At 40.1% G+C, this 20,902-nt stretch overlaps 1 protein-coding gene across 2 annotated transcripts in view; it reads right to left on the reverse strand.

The window, feature by feature from the left end:
- Positions 1-20,902, reverse strand: part of LOC115158649 (phosphatase and actin regulator 1) — a 61,621-nt gene that overhangs the window by 24,161 nt on the left and 16,558 nt on the right. The window contains exon 1 of one of the 2 annotated variants that reach the window (XM_029707836.1): positions 524-1,106. The exons of the other annotated variant lie outside the window; for it this stretch is intronic. Within the exon in view, the coding sequence (XP_029563696.1) occupies positions 524-779 (256 nt within the window). The 5' untranslated portion in view covers positions 780-1,106. Of the gene's footprint in view, positions 1-523; positions 1,107-20,902 lie in introns of those variants that run through there. 2 annotated transcript variants of the gene reach the window in all.

Genomic DNA, 20,902 nt, shown 5'->3' on the forward strand with positions numbered 1-20,902 from the left:
TATCAACTGAATTAACTATGGAATGCATTTCAATTATTTATGCTTTTCATATGCACTTGTGATAGTAAATAGAACGGTACATCTCAGGCTTGTAGCCTGCTGGAGCCCGGGGCTGTTTGAACAACTCCATCACAACCACATAAAAAAATATATAATACTATTCCAATGCTATACTGCCTAGATAGATATTCAATAGCCTAATGCTTACAAAACACCATATACTAGCACATCCACAGAAATATTCTGACTCAGAGTAGTATCATTTGTTATTATGATTTGAAAAGTCCTCAGCAGCCTGTCCACAGAGAAAAACAGCCCGCCGTGGGGCAGGCAAAGGCAAGCCAAGGGAGCGGTCGCTTGGAGGAGTAGCGCTCAAAACAATCTCCTACTGGTTGAATCAACGTTGTTTCACGTAATTGCAATTCAATTAAGTGGAAACAACATGAAATTGACTTTGAATTGATGCCTGTGCCCAGTGGGCTCTTCCTGCGGCTGTGAAACCTCAACCCTCCTCTCCACTCACCTTCATGTGGGTCTGCGCCGCGGCAGTTGCTGCATATGTGCTTGATCTCCTTCCCAATCTGGCAGTGGATCATGAAAGGTATATTGTTATTGTTTGCCGCGGGTTGCTGCTGCTGTTGCTTCCCGCTACCGCTGCGGTTATTGGACGTCTTCCGAAGCAGGTAAAGCGCTCTCCTCTTCGGCGGCTTCTCCTCGGTAACGGCTGAGAGTGGGGAGGGAGCGTCGTTCCGAGAACCAGACGCGTACCAGGAGCTCATAACGGCGTATGCAAGGAACTGCTATGGTTAGGCAAGCAGGGCTATGGCTGTGTGGGGTGGATCGGCTGATCCTGATTCGCTCTCAGATATGCAGTCAGGGGGGCTTTAAACGGTCTCTACGGTCGAATCTACTGTCTACTCCAATGCTGATGACCTCCGCAGACCTAAAATAACTGCCCGCCAATCCCTGGCTTTGTGCATGGGGGCCAACGACTTCAGAGTTAGGGCTACGTAAATTCGTCAGTCTTTGTATTATATGGATCTGTTCATGTCCACTCATTCGGAGGTTCTTCTCCATTTATTTAGGGGTCCAATCCCTGTTTATGTATCCTTGTACGTCATCACATTTGAATCTGCCTCTCAACTGCATGGGCGGGGTTTACGGTCTCCCTAAATACTGGTTTCCAGTAGTTATCACAGACACAAAGTCTATATCGTAAAAATTCTTAATTTAAGGTTAGGGTTATGCATAAGGTTAGCAGTGTGTTAATTAATGTTTAAGGTAGAGATTATGGTTAGGTTTAAAATCCAATTTTAAGAAGATAAATGGGAGGGGTTTATGATTTTGTGGTTGTGGTAAATATTGACGACCCAAAATCATCTCTGCCCACTATTGAGAACTGACCTTGTTATTCTGTAGCTACAGCCAGCCTACACAATATTCAAGATGAATATCATATCACTATAACCACCAAAAGCCCTGATATGAAATGAAATCTTAACAACAGTGGAGGCATACCTATAAGGTCATAAACATATAGCCTATAGACCACTCAAACTCAACTCTGGACCTCCAAGCCGGTTCCACTGCATTTTCCCATTGTTCCTCCCTAATCAGGGACTGGTTTAGGTGGATGTAATTAATGATCAATTACAACAGAAGACAAGCAGGCTCCGGGCCTCGTAGGGTAAGAGTTGAATCAAATCAAATACCCCTGCTATATGCCTAACACTCAATGCACACACCCATATTCACTATACCAGCATAGCGGCCTGAACTGCCAAATGGCAGATTTTAACACACACACACACTAAATTGCTTTATTAGCCCACTAGGGAGCAAGAAATACAATACTGCCAAGCTAATGAGACTAAATTGTGAAAGACTCCAGCCACCCTAGCCATAGACTGTTCTCTCTGCTATCGCACAGCAAGCGGTACCAGAGCGCCAAGTCTAGGTCCAAGAGGCTTCTAAACAGCTTCTACTCCCGAGCCATAAGACTCCTGAACATCTAATCAAATGACTACCCAGACTATTTGCATTGACCCCCCCCCCCACGCATAGACACTTTAATAACTCTACCTATGTACATATTTCCTCAATTACCTCGACTAACCGGTGCCCCCGCAAATTGACTCTTGCTATAGTTGTTATACTGCTGCTCTTTAATTATTTGTTACTTTTATTTGTTACTTTTTTTAGGTATTTTCTTAAAACTGCATTGTTGGTTAAGGGCTTGTAAGTAAGCATTTCACTGTAAGGTCTACATCTGTTGTATTCGGCGCATGTGACAAATACAATTTGATTTGATGCGCGCATGTGTGTGCGCTCTAGTGTGTGTGTGCGTGCGTGTGTGCGCACATGCACATGCCTGTGTGTATGTCTAGGTTTAGAAGGCTATCCATTCAGTCACAGTACTGATTTGGCTCAGTGTGCTACAAGCTGGTGTTTCATCTGGATAAGAAACACACTTTAATGACTTACTAGAATAGAGAAAATAAGAGAGAGAGCGAGACTGAGAGAATGTGTCATGTTTACTGTTCATTTTTTATTGTTTATTTCACTGTTGTTTATTATCTATTTCACTTGCTTTGGCAATGTAAACATTGGTTTCTCATGCCAATAAATCCTTTTGAATTGGGAAACATATGTTTACATTGCCAAAGCAAGTGAAATAGATAATAAACAACAGTGAAATAAACAAAAAATAATTACACTCACAAACGTTTCAAAGGAATAGACACATTTCAAATATCATTATGTTTCAAATGTCATATTTTGCTCTCTCTCGCTCTCTTTCTCTCCTCTTTTTTAAAGGAAATCTCAATCCCCTCCTACAGGCCTGACGCCTTCACAGCATGCAACACTGTTATCCCTGCTGGACGCTTACAGTAGAATGGGGATTATCACTGCTCAGTGTGTGTATCTTCTCCTCTATATAAGTTCACACTGGAGATGGAGAGAAAAGGACAGTGTTTGGGACAGACAGACAGACAGACAGACAGACAGACAGACAGACAGACAGACAGACAGGAGTGTAGGGAAAAAAACTAATTATGCAGAAATATCATGTATGATTCATCCTTCAATCATTCTCTATATTCCTTTCTTACCGAGAAGATGGAGAGAGAAGAGGAAGAGGATGGTGCAACATGGATGATATAGCTAAGGCCATTTGCAGGTAATAATTGCAACGTATAAGTCCAATACATTTCACCATACAGGAAAATATTATTCAATCTGACTTACACACCATAGTATCTTGTGACACTGTAGCCCTGGTTGATGCTAGACCAGCGATAGGCCACTCCAGTCATGTGGTGCCTGATGTCACACTTTTCCCCAGCCCCAGCTAACACACCTGACTCAATAATCACCTAATCATGATCTTCAGCTTACAATGTAATTAGTTTCATCAACTGTGTTTGCTGGAGATGGGGAAAGGAGTTTCCCATCCTTGTGCAAGAGGTTTATTTATCATGAGAGCGATAGGTGGACCAGGATTAGTTTATTTATGCAGCGCTACTGCCCCCTGCTGACAGATATAGAAATCACTTTTTGGAGCAGTATTTTCCTATTATCAATGCGATGGTTAGGGAGAAAGCCAATTTGACATTTACTTATTACATTTTTTTCTTGAAGAAAGGTTACAGAAAAATGCTACAGAAAACCTTTCCCAAGTTACTGTTTACGCAAATTCCACTGTAATTATTGGGGTCTGATTTATCTCCACTTTTGTGGATAGAGGAGATGAGCCCCTGGTTCCAGACATCAGGGAAGCAGCCAGGAGTTAAAACCATGTTGAATAATTTAAGCACAGCATTTTGCAACTCAGGTGTGATGTTTTTCAGCATTTCATTTCTGATGTTGTCTAGACCACCTTCTTTGATTTAATAGATTTTAGCTTTTCATTTAGTTCTTGTTGGGTTATTGGGTAATCTAATGAATTATGGTTGTTTTTAATGACTGATTCAAGGATGTTAAATTTTTCTTTAATTTCTAATTGGTTCTGTTGTAAGTCTTTTTGTGGGATGTTTTTGTATAGATTATCAAAATAAGTTTTCCAAATTCCTACATCTTGTATGGCTAATTCTTGTTGCTTTGTCGTGCTTAAATTGTTCCACATGTCCCAGAACTGATTTTGGTCAATTGCGTTTTCAATATCATCAAGTGTCTTGTTGGCATAATTCAATTTCTTGCGTTTCAGTGTTTGTTTATATTGTTTCAGGTTTTCTAAGTATTCATAGCGTAGCTCTGGGTTGTTTTGCTGCTTATGTTTTTTGTTTGACATTTGTCTTAGGTGTTTTCTAGTTGTTTTATATTCATTATCAAACCATTTGTCAGAAACATTTTGTTTTTTGTTTCTGATGTTGCATTTCTTTGTTTTTCTCAAATTTGCTTTCGATGCTGCTTTTTGGAATATGAAGTTGATGTTTTGAGTAGCCGAATTGACACGATCTTTATTGTTTTGGTATTGTGAGTTATTGAAAAACTGTATTTTGAGGTCAATATTTCAATGAATCTCTCTGCACTGTTTGGAGCCCATCTGTACGATTGCTTTATGTTGTAGAGTTTATTGGGCTGTTTTTTTGAATGAGTATTGCCGGTTAATTTCTTCAGAAACACGTTGATCTGACCGTGATCTGACAATGGTGTCTGTGGTCTGACAGTGAATGCACTAATGGAGGAGGGGTCGATGTCAGTGATGGCATAATAGACTACACTTGTCCCAAGAGCTGAACAGTAAGTAAATCGACCTAAAGAGTCCCCTCTGATTCTACCATTAAGCATGTACAGGCCTAAGGCTCGACAGAGATTCACTAACTCCTTCCCATTTTTGTTCATTATTTGGTCAGGACTGTTTCTATTATTTATAATAGGGCTACTGTACAAGGAGGGGTGTCCAAATATGTGGTGGTTACCTCCCTCATCAGTGTAGTCAGGCTCAGAACCTGTTCTTGCATTGAAATCTCCACAAAGAAGCACTTTACCCTCTGCCTGAAATGTAATGATTTCTGTGTGGAGATTGCCGAAAAACTGATCATCATAATATGGTGAATCTGAAGGAGGAGCATAAGCTGCACATATGTATACATCATTGTCACAGTAGATTGTACCTTTGTTAAGTTTTAGCCAAATGTGACTGGTACCTTTTCATTTCATTCAGTGCTAAGTCCTGCTTATGCCAAATGATGATTCCACCTGAGTCTCAGCCCCGTTTAACATTTTTATGTTTGATTGATGGTAGTAGACTTTCTCTATAGCCTGAGGGACACTGAGTATCTATGTCTCCACGACACCATGTTTCCAGTAGGATTATGATGTCCTGTCCCTTGATGTTTTTAATTAATTCTGGATTTGTTGTTTTAGAACCAAAATGTGAAGATTACAGGCCCTGGATATTCCAAGAGCTGATAGTTAATGATCTCATTTATAATAAGTGATATTCACTGGTTTGAGTAAAGTACATAGAAAAAAAAACCAAAATATCTCTGTAAATTGTAGAAGCAGACTGTAAATTGTAGAAGCAGACTGTAGATTAGAAACAGACTGTAGATTAGAAGCAGACTGTAGATTAGAAGCAGACTGTAGGTTAGAAGCAGACTGTAGGTTAGAAGCAGACTGTAGGTTAGAAGCAGACTGTAAATTGTAGAAGCAGACTGTAAATTGTAGAAGCAGACTGTAAATTGTAGAAGCAGACCGTAAATTGTAGAAGCAGACTGTAAATTGTAGAAGCAGACTGTAGATTAGACGCAGACCGTAGATTAGAAGCAGACTGTAGATTAGAAGCAGACTGTAGATTAGAAGCAGACTGTCGATTGTAGAAGCAGACTGTAGATTGTGGAAGCAGGCTGTAGCTTGTGGAAGCAGACTGTAGAAGCAGACTGTAGATTGTAGAAGCAGACTGTAGATTGTAGAAGAAGACTGTAGATTGTAGAAGCAGACTGTAGATTGTAGAAGCAGACTGTAGATTGTAGAAGCAGACTGTAAATTGTAGAAGCAGACTGTAGATTGTAGAAGCAGACTGTAGATTAGAAGCAGACTGTAGATTAGAAGCAGACTGTAGATTAGAAGCAGACTGTAGATTGTAGAAGCAGACTGTAGATTAGAAGCAGACTGTAGATTGTAGAAGCAGACCGTAGATTAGAAGCAGACTGTAGATTAGAAGCAGACTGTAGATTAGAAGCAGACTGTAGATTGTAGAAGCAGACTGTAGATTAGAAGCAGACTGTAGATTGTAGAAGCAGACCGTAGATTAGAAGCAGACTGTAGATTAGAAGCAGACTGTAGGTTAGAAGCAGACTGTAGGTTAGAAGCAGACTGTAGATTAGAAGCAGACTGTAGATTAGAAGCAGACTGTATATTGTAGAAGCAGACTGTAGATTGTAGAAGCAGACTGTAGATTAGAAGCAGACTGTGGATTGTAGAAGCAGACTGTAGATTGTAGAAGCAGACTGTAAATTGTAGAAGCAGACTGTAGATTGTAGAAGCAGACTGTAGATTGTAGAAGCAGACTGTAGATTGTAGAAGCAGACTGTAGATTGTAGAAGCAGACTGTGAATTGTAGAAGCAGACTGTAGATTTAGAAGCAGACTGTAGATTAGAAGCAGACTGTAGATTGTAGAAGCAGACTGTAGATTGTAGAAGCAGACTGTAGATTGTGGAAGCAGACTGTAGAAGCAGACTGTAGATTGTATTAGCAGACTGTAGATGAGAAGCACACTGTAGATTGTAGAAGCAGACTGTAGATTAGAAGCAGACTGTAGATTAGAAGCAGACTGTAGGTTAGAAGCAGACTGTAGGTTAGAAGCAGACTGTAGGTTAGAAGCAGACTGTAAATTGTAGAAGCAGACTGTAAATTGTAGAAGCAGACTGTAAATTGTAGAAGCAGACCGTAAATTGTAGAAGCAGACTGTAAATTGTAGACGCAGACTGTAGATTAGACGCAGACTGTAGATTAGACGCAGACCGTAGATTAGAAGCAGACTGTAGATTAGAAGCAGACTGTAGATTAGAAGCAGACTGTGGATTGTAGAAGCAGACTGTAGATTGTGGAAGCAGGCTGTAGATTGTAGAAGCAGAATTTAGATTAGAAGCAGACTGTAGATTGTAGAAGCACACCATAGATTAGAAGCAGACCGTAGATTAGAAGCAGACTGTAGATTGTAGAAGCAGACCGTAGATTGTAGAAGCAGACCGTAGATTGTAGAAGCAGACCGTAGATAAGAAGCAGACCGTAGATAAGAAGCAGACCGTTGTTTAGAAGCAGACTGTAGATTGTAGAAGCAGACCGTAGATAAGAAGCAGACCGTAGATTAGAAGCAGACCGTAGATTAGAAGCAGACCATTGTTTAGAAGCAGACTGTAGATTAGAAGCAGACCGTAGATTGTAGAAGCAGACTGTAGATTGTAGAAGCAGACTGTAGATTGTAGAAGCAGACTGTAGATTGTAGAAGCAGACTGTAGATTAGAAGCAGACTGTAGATTGTAGAAGCAGACTGTAGATTGTAGAAGCAGACTGTGAATGGTAGAAGCAGACTGTAGATTGTAGAAGCAGACTGTAGATTGTAGAAGCAGACTGTTGATTGTAGAAGCAGACTGTAGATTGTAGAAGCAGACTGTAGTTTAGAAGCAGACTGTAGTTTAGAAGCAGACTGTAGATTAGAAGCAGACTGTAGATTAGAAGCAGACTGTAGATTAGAAGCAGACTGTTGTTTAGAAGCAGACTGTAGATTAGAAGCAGACTGTAGATTGTAGAAGCAGACTGTAGATTGTAGAAGCAGACTGTAGATTGTAGAAGCAGACTGTAGAATTAGCAGACTGTAGATGTTCAGCTACGCTCTCTAACTCAGTGTGGCTTCTCTCAAGTGACAGGCACACCTGTGGCATGAAGGAGGAGGGGGTGTTGTGCTGGACCGAGTGTGTATGCAGTGCGTGTGGCTAATTATGTGTGTGTGTGCGTGTGTGTGGCTAATGGTGTGTGTGTGTGTGTAGCCCCAGACGTGACAGACACACTCAGGCATGAGGTCTATTTGCTTCCAGCAGCTCACAGGGCAGGACCCTGCCAACCCCTCTGCCCCACTGAGCTACTCATCTGTGCTTTTGTGTGTGTGTGCGTGTGAGTGATTGTGTGTGTGAAAGTATATGTGTGTGTGTGTGTGTGTGTGTGCTGTATCCTTGCTGCTCCTCTCAGCTCTCTTCTCTGTGTGTCGTGTCTCGTTAGTGCTGGCTGTGCCGAGTGATGAGTCATTGCAGTTCTTTCCTCCCTGACCATAGTAAGGGTCAAGACAGAGAGACAAGCTTCATACACACTGCTGCCTCAGAACAGCTTTCCTCATACTGAACATAATCTATTAGATATGTGCCTCTCGCTATAACCACTCACACATCAAACACACACAGTCCAGCTGTCCTTCAGTTTGGATAGTAATGTCTTGAAAACCCCAAACCCACTGTATTCTCAGTCCATATATCTAACATGCCGATAATAAACCATTAGCACAGTCACTGTGTGCTGATCCCAGAATAATGAAAGCACAGTAGTAGACAGGTTACAGTACTGTTTAGGAACAATGTGTAGCTCTGTCTGTTTGATACTGTACTGTTTAGTTGGTCATTCTCTGATGACTCCAGGAACAATGTGTAGCTCTGTCTGTGTTTGATACATTACTGTATGTCTGGCATGGCTCAGGGCCTGTATGATGTGTAGTAAGCACAGAGAGACTGGGGAGATTGCATGAGGAATGCTGTTAGCTAATTATAGACTGCTGTATTGCATTCCTTTCACTCAATAGGTACTACAAATACACAGAAGAGGGGAGGAGAAAAGGAGTGTAAAATAATATTCTGTGCTATTCCTCTGATCTCAACTCTGATTCTGGAGAACACGACAGGAAAGAACAGAATTGTAACAAAAGATTAGTCATCAAAATAAGAGAAGGAGGTAGGAGGAGGTAGAGAATGAGAGTAGTGAGATTTAGAAAAGGGAAAGGGAAGGGAGAGAGGACGCAAACGTGACAAGCAGACTAAAGTGTTTTTCGTGTGTGAGAGGAGAGAGAGAGAGAGAAAGAGAGTGATCGAGAGAGAGTGAGATACATCTAGATAGAGAGCGATCGAGAGAGATACATCTAGAGTGAGAAAAATACATGTAGACAGAGAGAGAGAGAGGTAGACAGAGAGAGAGAGAGATACATCTAGACAGAGAGAGAGAGAGATACATCTAGACAGAGAGAGAGATACATCTAGACAGAGAGAGAGAGAGAGATACATCTAGACAGAGAGAGAGAGAGATACATCTAGACAGAGAGAGAGAAAAATACATCTAGACAGAGAGAAAAATACATCTACACAGAGAGACAGAAAACTACATCTAGACAGAGAGAGAGAAAAATACATCTACACAGAGAGAGAGAAAAATACATCTAGACAGAGAGACAGAAAAATACATCTAGACAGAGAGAGAGAAAAATACATCTAGACAGAGAGAGAAAAATACATCTAGACAGAGAGACAGAAAACTACATCTAGACAGAGAGAAAATTACATCTAGACAGAGAGACAGAAAACTACATCTAGACAGACAGAAAGAAAAATTACATCTAGACAGACAGAAAGAAAAATACATCTAGACAGAGAGAGAGAAAAATACATCTAGACAGAGAGAGAGAGATACATCTAGACAGAGAGAGAGAAAAATACATCTAGACAGAGAGAGAGATACATCTAGACAGAGAGAGAGAGAGAGAGAGAGATACATCTAGACAGAGAGAGAGAAAAATACATCTAGACAGAGAGAGAAAAATACATCTAGACAGAGAGAGAGAAAAATACATCTAGACAGAGAGAAAAATACATCTAGACAGAGAGAGAGAAAAATACATCTAGACAGAGAGAGAGAGATACATCTAGACAGAGAGAGAGAGATACATCTAGACAGAGAGAGAGAGATACATCTAGACAGAGAAAGAGAGATAGAACTAGACAGAGAGAGAGATACATCTAGATATGGAGAGAGAGATACATCTAGATATATATAGAGAGATACATCTAGACAGAGAGAGAGAGAGAGAGAGATACATCTAGACAGAGAGAGAGAGAGAGATACATGGATGGATTCCGGAATTCCAAATTGAGCAGCAGCTGCTGAAAAATGAGCTCCTACATGGTTTTCAGAGTGAAGTACATCGGAAAAAAGCAAAAGAAAACTGCAAGACTGAATAGGAGACAAAACAAGCAACAAACAAAGAAGATAGGCTTTTGAAAAAGTAACTATTTTTCATAAAATTGTACAGTTATCTTAGCTAGCTGAATTGTTTACCAGTTGCTAAGCAGTTGCTAGGGACTCTCCTGGAAGAAGCTAGCTAGCTAAGGAAGAATAACAAAGAATATCTCGTTAACAGAAGAAAAGAAAGTCAAAATCAGGACAGAAGAAAAAAATACATGAAAGTGAAACAGTCCTCTAAAGACACAAGAGACAATAATACAAGAAACAAGGCTTCTATTGCAACATTGTAGCCAACATCACCAGCGTTGCTATGGAAATTGTTTACCCACCAGACATCCAAACAGAGAAAGCTAAGAAAAGTTTCAAAGGTTTGTTGATGAGACAGAACCATGAATGCCTGTTTGCAGATCTTACCAGTTGCAAAACAAGAGCAAATGTAATTTTTAATACCAAACGAGGGCACATATGGAAAAGGGTTATTTGCAACCATTTCCCTTTCTCAAAAAAGAGAGGCATCAGCCAAGGATGTCAGATCAGCATTTTTGAAGAAGCTGACCAGAGCAACACGTATCAAACAGTAAACTTATATAATAATGGAACTGTATTGATACAAGGCAATGATTCAAGCCTCCAGGCCTTTGAGAATAGGTTTGCTACCCTAAAAGCAGAAGCTGAAATCATTTCAGAAACTGAGGAAAAAGTCAAGGAGGGAGATGGAGAAAAGTAGGCCCCAACGGTCTCTGTGACCCAGCAAGAAGCCCTCAGTGTCCCTCTACCTACCTCACCTGCAGCAGACAGAGCCAAGGACATGCCTACAACACCACGAACTCCTGCTATCCAACGTTTCCACAACACCCTCTCTCTAGTCGAAGCAGAGGTCATAGAACTCAGAGAGAACAAGCTTCAAGAGGAGGACACTGTCCAAAAACTAAAAGAAGAGATGAAACAGTTCAGGGAGGAGAGCAGAGCATCTATTGCTAAATTAGAAAGCAGAATGGACAAACTGAGTCAGACAAATGATGACCTCAGAGACCTTCTGAGCACAACAAGAAAGGAGCTAGAACAAAGAGAGAGGTACATTGACACCCTCAACCACCAGCTAGTCATTATGTCCTCTGCATCTAGAGAACATGTCGACCAGCTTGGCATAACACAAGCAGAACCTGAGACCAGCAAGGCCTCCACCACACAGCCTGATGACACTGCACCAGCCTACCAGTCTGCTCCAGCCCAGGTCAGCCAACCAGCGTCCCAGTCTGCTCTAGCCCATGTCAGCCTACCTGCTTCCCAGTCTGCTCCAGCACAGTGTGCTCCAGCCCAGGTCAACGTACCAGCCTCTCAGTCTGCTCCAGCCCAGGTCAACCTACCAGCCACCCTGTCTGCTCCAGCCCAGGTCAGAATACCAGTCTCCCAGTCTGCTCCAGCCCAGTTCAGAATACCAGTCTCCCAGTCTGCTCCACCCAGACAATCACCCACAACTGCAATCCTTATTGATTCAAATGGGAAGTTCTTAGTCCAGGAAAGATTATTCCCTAGACACCAGGTGTATACGTTCTGGTGTCCTACAACTGACAGCGCAATGCAGCTACTCAGTCAGACCAGGATTGACACCCCCGACAACATCATCATCCACACTGGCACAAACGACCTTCATGCCAAAGGTGAAAATGTATCTGGGGCAGTGAGAAGAGTGGCAGAACGGGCACAGGCTCGGTTCCCAACAACCAATATAGTTGTGTCCACCCTCCTACTAAGAAAAGACTTCCCAGGACAGTTGATCAACAAAATCAATCAACAGATCACTGTGGACTGTGCCTCACTGCTCCACGTCAGAACGGCTCACCACCCCACTCTGACATGTTAACACTTATACGATAATGTACATCTTAATCAGGACAGTATCAGAACCTTTGCCAAGGACCTAAAAGATGCAACACTTGGCAGGGACCCACACACCCATCACCCCAGCAACAGAGGTCCCCCGCCCCACCTTCTGAAACAACAGTACCTCCACCATCCCCAGGAGAAAAGAGCCAGACACGTCTTATTACAGCACAGCTCTACTAGACCAGGCCCAACACAGCACAGATTTACCAGACCAGACCCGCCTCAGGACAGCACGACTAGACCCGTCCCATCACAACACAGCTCTACTAGACCAGGCCCATCACAACACAGCTCTACTAGACCAGGCCCATCACAACACAGCTCTACTGGACCTGGCCCATCACAACACAGCTATACTAGACCAGGCCCATCACAACACAGCTCTACTAGACCAGGCCCATCACAACACAGCTCTACTAGACCAGGCCCATCACAACACAGCTCTACTGGACCTGGCCCATCACAACACAGCTATACTAGACCAGGCCCATCACAACACAGCTATACTAGACCAGGCCCATCACAACACAGCTCTACTAGACCTGGCCCATCACAACACAGCTCTACTGGACCTGGCCCATCACAACACAGCTCTACTGGACCTGGCCCATCACAACACAGCTCTATTAGACCAGGCCCATCACAACACAGCTCTACTAGACCAGGCCCATCACAACACAGCTCTACTAGACCTGGCCCATCACAACACATAACTACTGGACCTGGCCCATCACAACACAGCTCTGATCACTACTCCAGGGTCGGACAGGACACTGTCCTTCAGAGAAGTACACCACATGATGCAGTCCACACCATGTATCATTCAGATCATCAGCCTACATATGCTGAGGTAACCTCTGGCAAAAGACACCTAGAACAATCAGAGATAGGAGAGGTGCGCCAACTACTGCAATTAATATGCAGACTACTGAGCTAGACAGACTCTTTAATTCACACACACACACACACACACACACACACACACACACACACACACACACACACACACACACACGGTTGCAGATTGCATTGTACTTATTTTTCATGCAATCTTATTCCATTCTTATTAATTTGTTTACAACTATTCTTAATTTTATTGGCACCGGTATTATAGTAATGTATGTATGTATGTATGTATGTATGTATGTATGTATGTATGTATGTATGTATGTATGTATGTATGTATGTATGTATGTATGTATGTATGTATGTATGTATGTATGTATGTATGTATGTATGTATTTATGTATGTATGTAATTATTATTTTGTTTTTTTTCAAATGTACTTTACTCAAACCAGGAAATATCACTTATTATAAATGAGATCATTAACTATCAGCTCTTGGAATATCCAGGGCCTATACTCTTCACATTTTGGTTATAAAACAACAAATCCAGAATTGATTAAAAACATCAAGGGACAGGACATCATAATCCTACTGGAAACATGGTGTCGTGGAGACATAGATACTCAGTGTCCCTCAGGCTATAGAGAAAGTTTACTACCATCAATCAAACATAAAAATGTTAAACGGGGCCGAGACTCAGGTGGAATCATCATTTGGCATAAGCAGGACTTAGCACTGAATGAAATGAAAAAAGGTACCAGTCACATTTGGCTAAAACTTAACAAAGGTACAATCTACTGTGACAATGATGTATACATATGTGCAGCTTATGCTCCTCCTTCAGATTCACCATATTATGATGATCAGTTTTTTGACAATCTCCACACAGAAATCATTACATTTCAGGCAGAGGGTAAAGTGCTTCTTTGTGGAGATTTCAATGCAAGAACAGGTTCTGAGCCTGACTACACTGATGAGGGAGGTAACCACCACATATTTGGACACCCCTCCTTGTACAGTAGCCCTATTATAAATAATAGAAACAGTCCTGACCAAATACTGAACAAAAATGGGAAGGAGTTAGTGAATCTCTGTCGAGCGTTAGGCCTGTACATGCTTAACGGTAGAGTCAGAGGGGACTCTTTAGGTCGGTTTACTTACTGCTCAGCTCTTGGGACAAGTGTAGTCGATTATGCCATAACTGACATCGACCCCTCCTCCATTAGTGCATTCACTGTCAGACCACAGACACCATTGTCAGATCACAGTCAGATCAACGTGTTTCTGAAGAAATTAACCAGCAATACTCATTCAAAAAAACAGCCCAATAAACTCTACAACATAAACCCATCGTACAGATGGGCTCCAAACAGTGCAGAGAGATTCATTGAAACATTGAACTCAAATTAAATTAACTCTATACAGTTTTTCAATAACTCACAATAGCAAAACAATAAAGATGGTGTCAATTCGGCTACTCAAAACATCAACTTCATATTCCAAAAAGCAGCATCGAAAGCAAATTTGAGAAAACCAAAGAAATGCAACATTAGAAAGAAAAAACAAAATGTTTCTGATAAATGGTTTGTTAATGAATGTAAAACAATTAGAAAACACCTAAGACAAATGTCAAACAAAAAACATAAGCAGCAAAACAACCCAGAGCTACGATATGAATACTTTGAAACTCTGAAACAGTATAAACAAACACTGAAACGCAAGAAATTGAATTATGCCAACAAGACACTTGATGAAATTGAAAACGCAATTGACCAAAATCAGTTCTGGGACATGTGGAACAATTTAAGCACAACAAAGCCACAAGAATTAGCCATACAAGATGTAGGAATTTGGAAAACGTATTTTGATAATCTATACAAAAACATTCCACAAAAAGACTTACAACAGAACCAATTAGAAATTAAAGAAAAATTGAACATCCTTGAATCAGTCATTAAAAACAACCAAAATCCATTAGATTACCCAATAACCCAACAAGAACTAAATGAAAAGCTCAAATCTATTAAATTAAAGAAGGCTTGTGGTCTAGACAACATCAGAAATGAAATGCTGAAAAACAGCACACCTGAGTTGCAAAATGCTGTGATAAAATTGTTCAACATGGTTTTAACTTCTGGCTGCTTCCCTGATGTCTGGAACCAGGGGCTAATCTCCCCTGTCCACAAAAGTGGAGACAAATCAGACCCCAATAATTACAGGGGAATTTGCGTAAACAGTAACTTGGGAAAGGTTTTCTGTAGCATTTTGAATTCAAGAATTCAAACCTTTCTTCAAGAAAAAAAATGTAATAAGTAAATGTCAAATTGGCTTTCTCCCTAACCATCGCACTACTGACCATATATACACACCTTACACACACTAATTAATAAACACGTCCACCAAAAAAAAGGAAGGCAAAATCTTTGCTTGCTTTATTGACTTTAAAAAAGCATTTGATTCTATTTGGCATGAAGGGCTATTCTACAAAATTCTCCAAAGTGGGCTTGGTGGTAAGGTGTATGACTTAATAAAACGTATGTACACAGAAAATAAATGTGCAATAAAAATCAAAAACCAAAGAACAGAATTATTTTCACAATGTTGAGGTGTGAGACAAGGCTGCAGTTTGAGTCCAAATCTCTTCAACATTTATATCAATGAATTAGCAGACATGTTGGACCATTCTCCAGCCCCAGGACTCACACTATTTGACACAGAGGTGAAATACCTGCTATATGCTGATGACTTGGTACTTCTATCACCAACCAAAGAAGGTCTTCAACAGAACATTAATATTCTAGAGCAATATTGCCATAATTGGGCCCTGGCAGTAAATTTCCAAAAAACCAAAATCATGATTTTCCAAAAGAAAACCAGATGTCAGAAACACAAATATAAATTCACCCTGAACAACACCATCATTGAACACACTAAAAATTACACCATCATTGAACACACTAAAAATTACACCTACCTTGGTCTGACCATATCTGCATCGGGAAACTTTAATATGACAGTGAATGCACTCAAAGAAAAAGCCCGCAGAGCATTGTATGCAATAAAAATGAAATTATTCAAAATCAACATCCCAATTAGAATTTGGACCAAAATATTTGACAGTGTAATCCTACCAATAGCTCTTTACGGAAGTGAGGTTTGGGGGCCACTCAATAAACTGGACTTTAAAATGTGGGACAAACATCCAATTGAAGCCCTACATGCAGAATTCTGTCGGAAAATCCTACAAGTCCAGAGAAATACACCAACTAATGCATGTAGGGCAGAATTGGGCCGCTTTCCAGTAATAATGAAAATACAGAAAAGATCATAAAAATTTTGGCTACATCTAAATTCAAGTCCAAATTCAAGTCTGCAATTTAAAGCACTCCAAACCCAAGAGCTGAGCCCAGAAACGAGCCCTCTAAGTCAGCTGGTGTTGGACCTCACCAACCAAGCTGTAATTTTGCACGGCCAATTTTTCAGTTTTTTATTTGTTAAAAAAGTTTGAAATATCCAATAAATTTCATCCACTTCATAATTGTGTCCCAATTGTTGTTGATTCTTCACAAAAAATTACAGTTTTATATCTTTATGTTTGAAACCTGAAATGTGGCAAAAGGTCAAAAAGTTCAAGGGGGCCGAATACTTTCGCAAGGCACTGTAAAAAGACATGGCTACCCAAAGAGGAGCGTGTATGTGGTCACTGCACGACAGGGGAGGTAGAGACAGAGATGCACTTTCTCCTTTACTGTGATAAATATTCCTCACAAAGAGATTCCTTATTTACAGAAATGACTACATTTATTCCAAATTTGAACTTATTAAACCCAGAGGAAAAAACTAAAAATACTCATGGGCGAAGGAGCAATGGCTCCTCTTGCAGCCAAATATGTATTTGCCTGCCATAGCCTGAGGGACACTGAATAATAACATCTGCATAGTAAGCAGTAACTTACTTATTATTACTATTATTGTTATTACTATTATTATTGTTGTTTATCATTCCAAATAGTAGTGGTATGGGTGGTAATGGTAATGATAGCAGTTTAGTGATGGTGATGGTAGTAGTAGTGGTAATGATGATAGTAGTTGTAGTGCTGAGGAATTGGTGAAGATGACCGTTATTTAGTTGTAAGTTAGTTATAGATTCATTTTCCATATTTCGATTTTTATATTTATTACATTCTACTATTTTACTATTATTTTACTACTATTTTATTGTTATTCTTTTTATATTTAATTTTGTATTATTATTCACTGCCATTTTATATTATTATCTGTTATTGTTTATAATTGTATTACAATGTATATTGTACACATTGTTGCTTTGGCAATATTTACACAATGTTTTTTATGCCAATAAAGCAGCTTGAATTTGAATTTGAGATACATCTAGACAGAGAGAGAGAGAAAGATACATCTAGACACAGAGAGAGATACATCTAGACAGACAGAGAGAGAGATACATCTAGACAGAGAGAGAGAGATACATCTAGACAGAGAGAGAGAGAGATACATCTAGACAGAGAGAGAGAGAGATACATTTAGACAGAGAGAGAGATAAAAATACATGTAGACAGAGAAAGACAGAAAAATACAACTAGACAGAGAAAGACAGAAAAATACAACTAGACAGAGAGAGAAAAATACATCTAGACAGAGAGAGAGAGAAAACACATCTGCACAGAGAGAGAGAGAGAAAAAACATCCAGACAGAGCGAGAGAAAAACACATCTAGACAGAGAGAGATAAATGCATCTATACAGAGAGAGAGAGAAATACATCTAGACAGAGAGAAAAATACATCTAGACAGAGAGAAAGAGAAAAATACATCTAGACAGAGAGAGAGATACATCTAGACAGAGAGAGAGCGATACATCTAGACAGAGAGAGAGATACACCTAGACAGAGAGACAAATACGTCTAGACAGAGAGAGAGAAAAATACATTTAGACAGAGAGAGAGAGAAAAATACATCTAGACAGAGAGAAAGACAGAAAAATACATCTAGACAGAGAGAGAGAAAACACATCTAGACAGAGAGAGAGAAAAAAAACATCTAGACAGAGCGAGAGAAAAACACATCTAGACACAGAGAGAAAAACACATCTAGACACAGAGAGAGAAAAATACATCTAGACAGAGAGAGAGATACATCTTGACAGAGAGAGAGAGATACATCTAGAGAGAGATACATCTAGACAGAGAGAGAGAGAGAGATACATCTAGACAGAGAGAGACAAATACGTCTAGACAGAGAGAGAGAGAAAAATACATTTAGACAGAGAGAGAGAGAAAAAAATACATGTAGACAGAGAGAAAGACAGAAAAATACAACTAGACAGAGAGAGAAAAATACATCTAGACAGAGAGAGAGATACATCTAGACAGAGAGAGAGAGATACATCTAGAGAGAGATACATCTAGACAGAGAGAGAGATACATCTAGACAGAGAGAGACAAATACGTCTAGACAGAGAGAGAGAGACAAATACGTCTAGACAGACAAAGAGAGAAAAATAAATCTAGACCGAGAGAAAGACAGAAAAAAACATCTAGACACAGAGAGAAAAACAAATCTAGACACAGAGAGAAAAATACATCTAGACAGAGAGAGAGATACATCTATACAGAGAGAGAGAGATACATCTAGAGAGAGATACATCTAGACAGAGAGAGAGAGAGAGATACATCTAGACAGAGAGAGACAAATACGTCTAGACAGAGAGAGAGAGAAAAATACATTTAGACAGAGAGAGAAAAAAATACATGTAGACAGAGAGAAAGACAGAAAAATACAACTAGACAGAGAGAGAAAAATACATCTAGACAGAGAGAGAGATACATCTAGACAGAGAGAGAGAGATACATCTAGACAAAGAGAGAGAGAGATACATCTAGACAAAGAGAGAGAGATACATCTAGACAAAGAGAGAGAGAGATACATCTAGACAAAGAGAGAGAGATACATCTAGACAAAGAGAGAGAGATACATCTAGACAGAGAGAGAGAGAGATACATCTAGACAGAGAGAGAAAGAGATACATCTAGACAGAGAGAGAGAGAGATACATCTAGACAAAGAGAGAGAGATACATCTAGACAAAGAGAGAGAGAGATACATCTAGACAAAGGGAGAGAGATACATCTAGACAAAGAGAGAGATACATCTAGACAAAGAGAGAAAGATACATCTAGACAGAGAGAGAGAGAGAGAGATACATCTAGACAGACAGAGAGAGAGAGAAAAACATCTAGACAGAGAGAGAGAGATACATCTAGACAGACAGAGAGAGATACATCTAGACAGACAGAGAGAGATACATCTAGACAGAGAGAGAGAGAGATACATCTAGACAGAGAGAGAGAGATACATCTAGATAAAGAGAGAGAGATACATCTAGACAAAGAGAGAGAGATACATCTAGACAAAGAGAGAGAGAGATACACCTAGACAAAGAGAGAGAGATACATCTAGACAAAGAGAGAGAGATACATCTAGACAAAGAGAGAGAGAAACATCTAGACAAAGAGAGATAGATACATCTAGACAAAGAGAGAGATACATCTAGACAGAGAGAGAGAGAGATACATCTAGACAGAGAGAGAGATACATCTAGACAGAGAGAGAGAGAGATACATCTAGACAGAGAGAGAGAGAGATACATCTAGACAGAGAGAGAGATACATCTAGACAGACAGAGAGAGAGATACATCTAGACAGAGAGAGAGAGATACATCTAGACAGAGAGAGAGAGATACATCTAGATAAAGAGAGAGAGAAATACATCTAGACAAAGAGAGAGAGAGATACATCTAGACAAAGAGAGAGAGATACATCTAGACAAAGAGAGAGAGAGATACATCTAGACAGAGAGAGAGAGAGAGAGATACATCTAGACAGAGAGAGAGAGATACATCTAGACAGAGAGAGAGAGAGATACATCTAGACAAAGCGAGAGAGATACATCTAGATAAAGAGAGAGAGAGATACATCTAGAACAAAGGGAGAGAGAGAGAAATACATCTAGACAGAGAGAAAAATACATCTAGACAGAGAGAAAGAGAAAATACATCTAGACAGAGAGAGAGATACATCTAGACAGAGAGAGAGAGATACATCTAGACAGAGAGAGAGAGATACATCTAGACAGAGAGAGAGAGAGATACATCTAGACAGACAGAGAGAGAGATACATCTAGACAGAGAGAGAGAGATACATCTAGACAGAGAGAGAGAGATACATCTAGACAGAGAGAGAGAGATACATCTAGACAGAGAGAGAGAGAGATACATCTAGACAGAGAGAGATAGAGATACATCTAGACAGAGAGAGAGAGATACATCTAGACAAAGAGAGAGAGATACATCTAGACAAAGAGAGAGAGAGATACATCTAGACAACAGGGAGAGAGAGAGAAATACATCTAGACAGAGAGAAAAATACATCTAGACAGAGAGATAGAGATACATCTAGACAGAGAGAGAGAGAGATACATCTAGACAGAGAGAGATAGAGATACATCTAGACAGAGAGAGAGAGATACATCTAGACAAAGATAGAGAGATACATCTAGACAAAGAGAGAGAGAGATACATCTAGACAAAGGGAGAGAGAGAGAAATACATCTAGACAGAGAGAAAAATACATCTAGACAGAGAGAAAGAGAAAAATACATCTAGACAGAGAGAGAGAGAAAACACATCTAGACAGAGTGAAAAATACATCTAGACAGAGAGAGAAAGAGAGAAAAATACATCTAGACAGAGAGAGATACATCTAGACAGAGAGAGAGAGAGAGAGATCTAGACAGAGAGAGAGAGAGATACATCTAGACAGAGAGAGAGATACATCTAGACAGACAGAGAGAGAGATACATCTAGACAGAGAGAGAGAGAGATACATCTAGACAGAGAGAGAGATACATCTAGACAAAGAGAG

This window comes from Salmo trutta, chromosome 22, assembly GCF_901001165.1.
Source record: "Salmo trutta chromosome 22, fSalTru1.1, whole genome shotgun sequence".
Lineage (NCBI taxonomy): Eukaryota > Metazoa > Chordata > Actinopteri > Salmoniformes > Salmonidae > Salmo > Salmo trutta.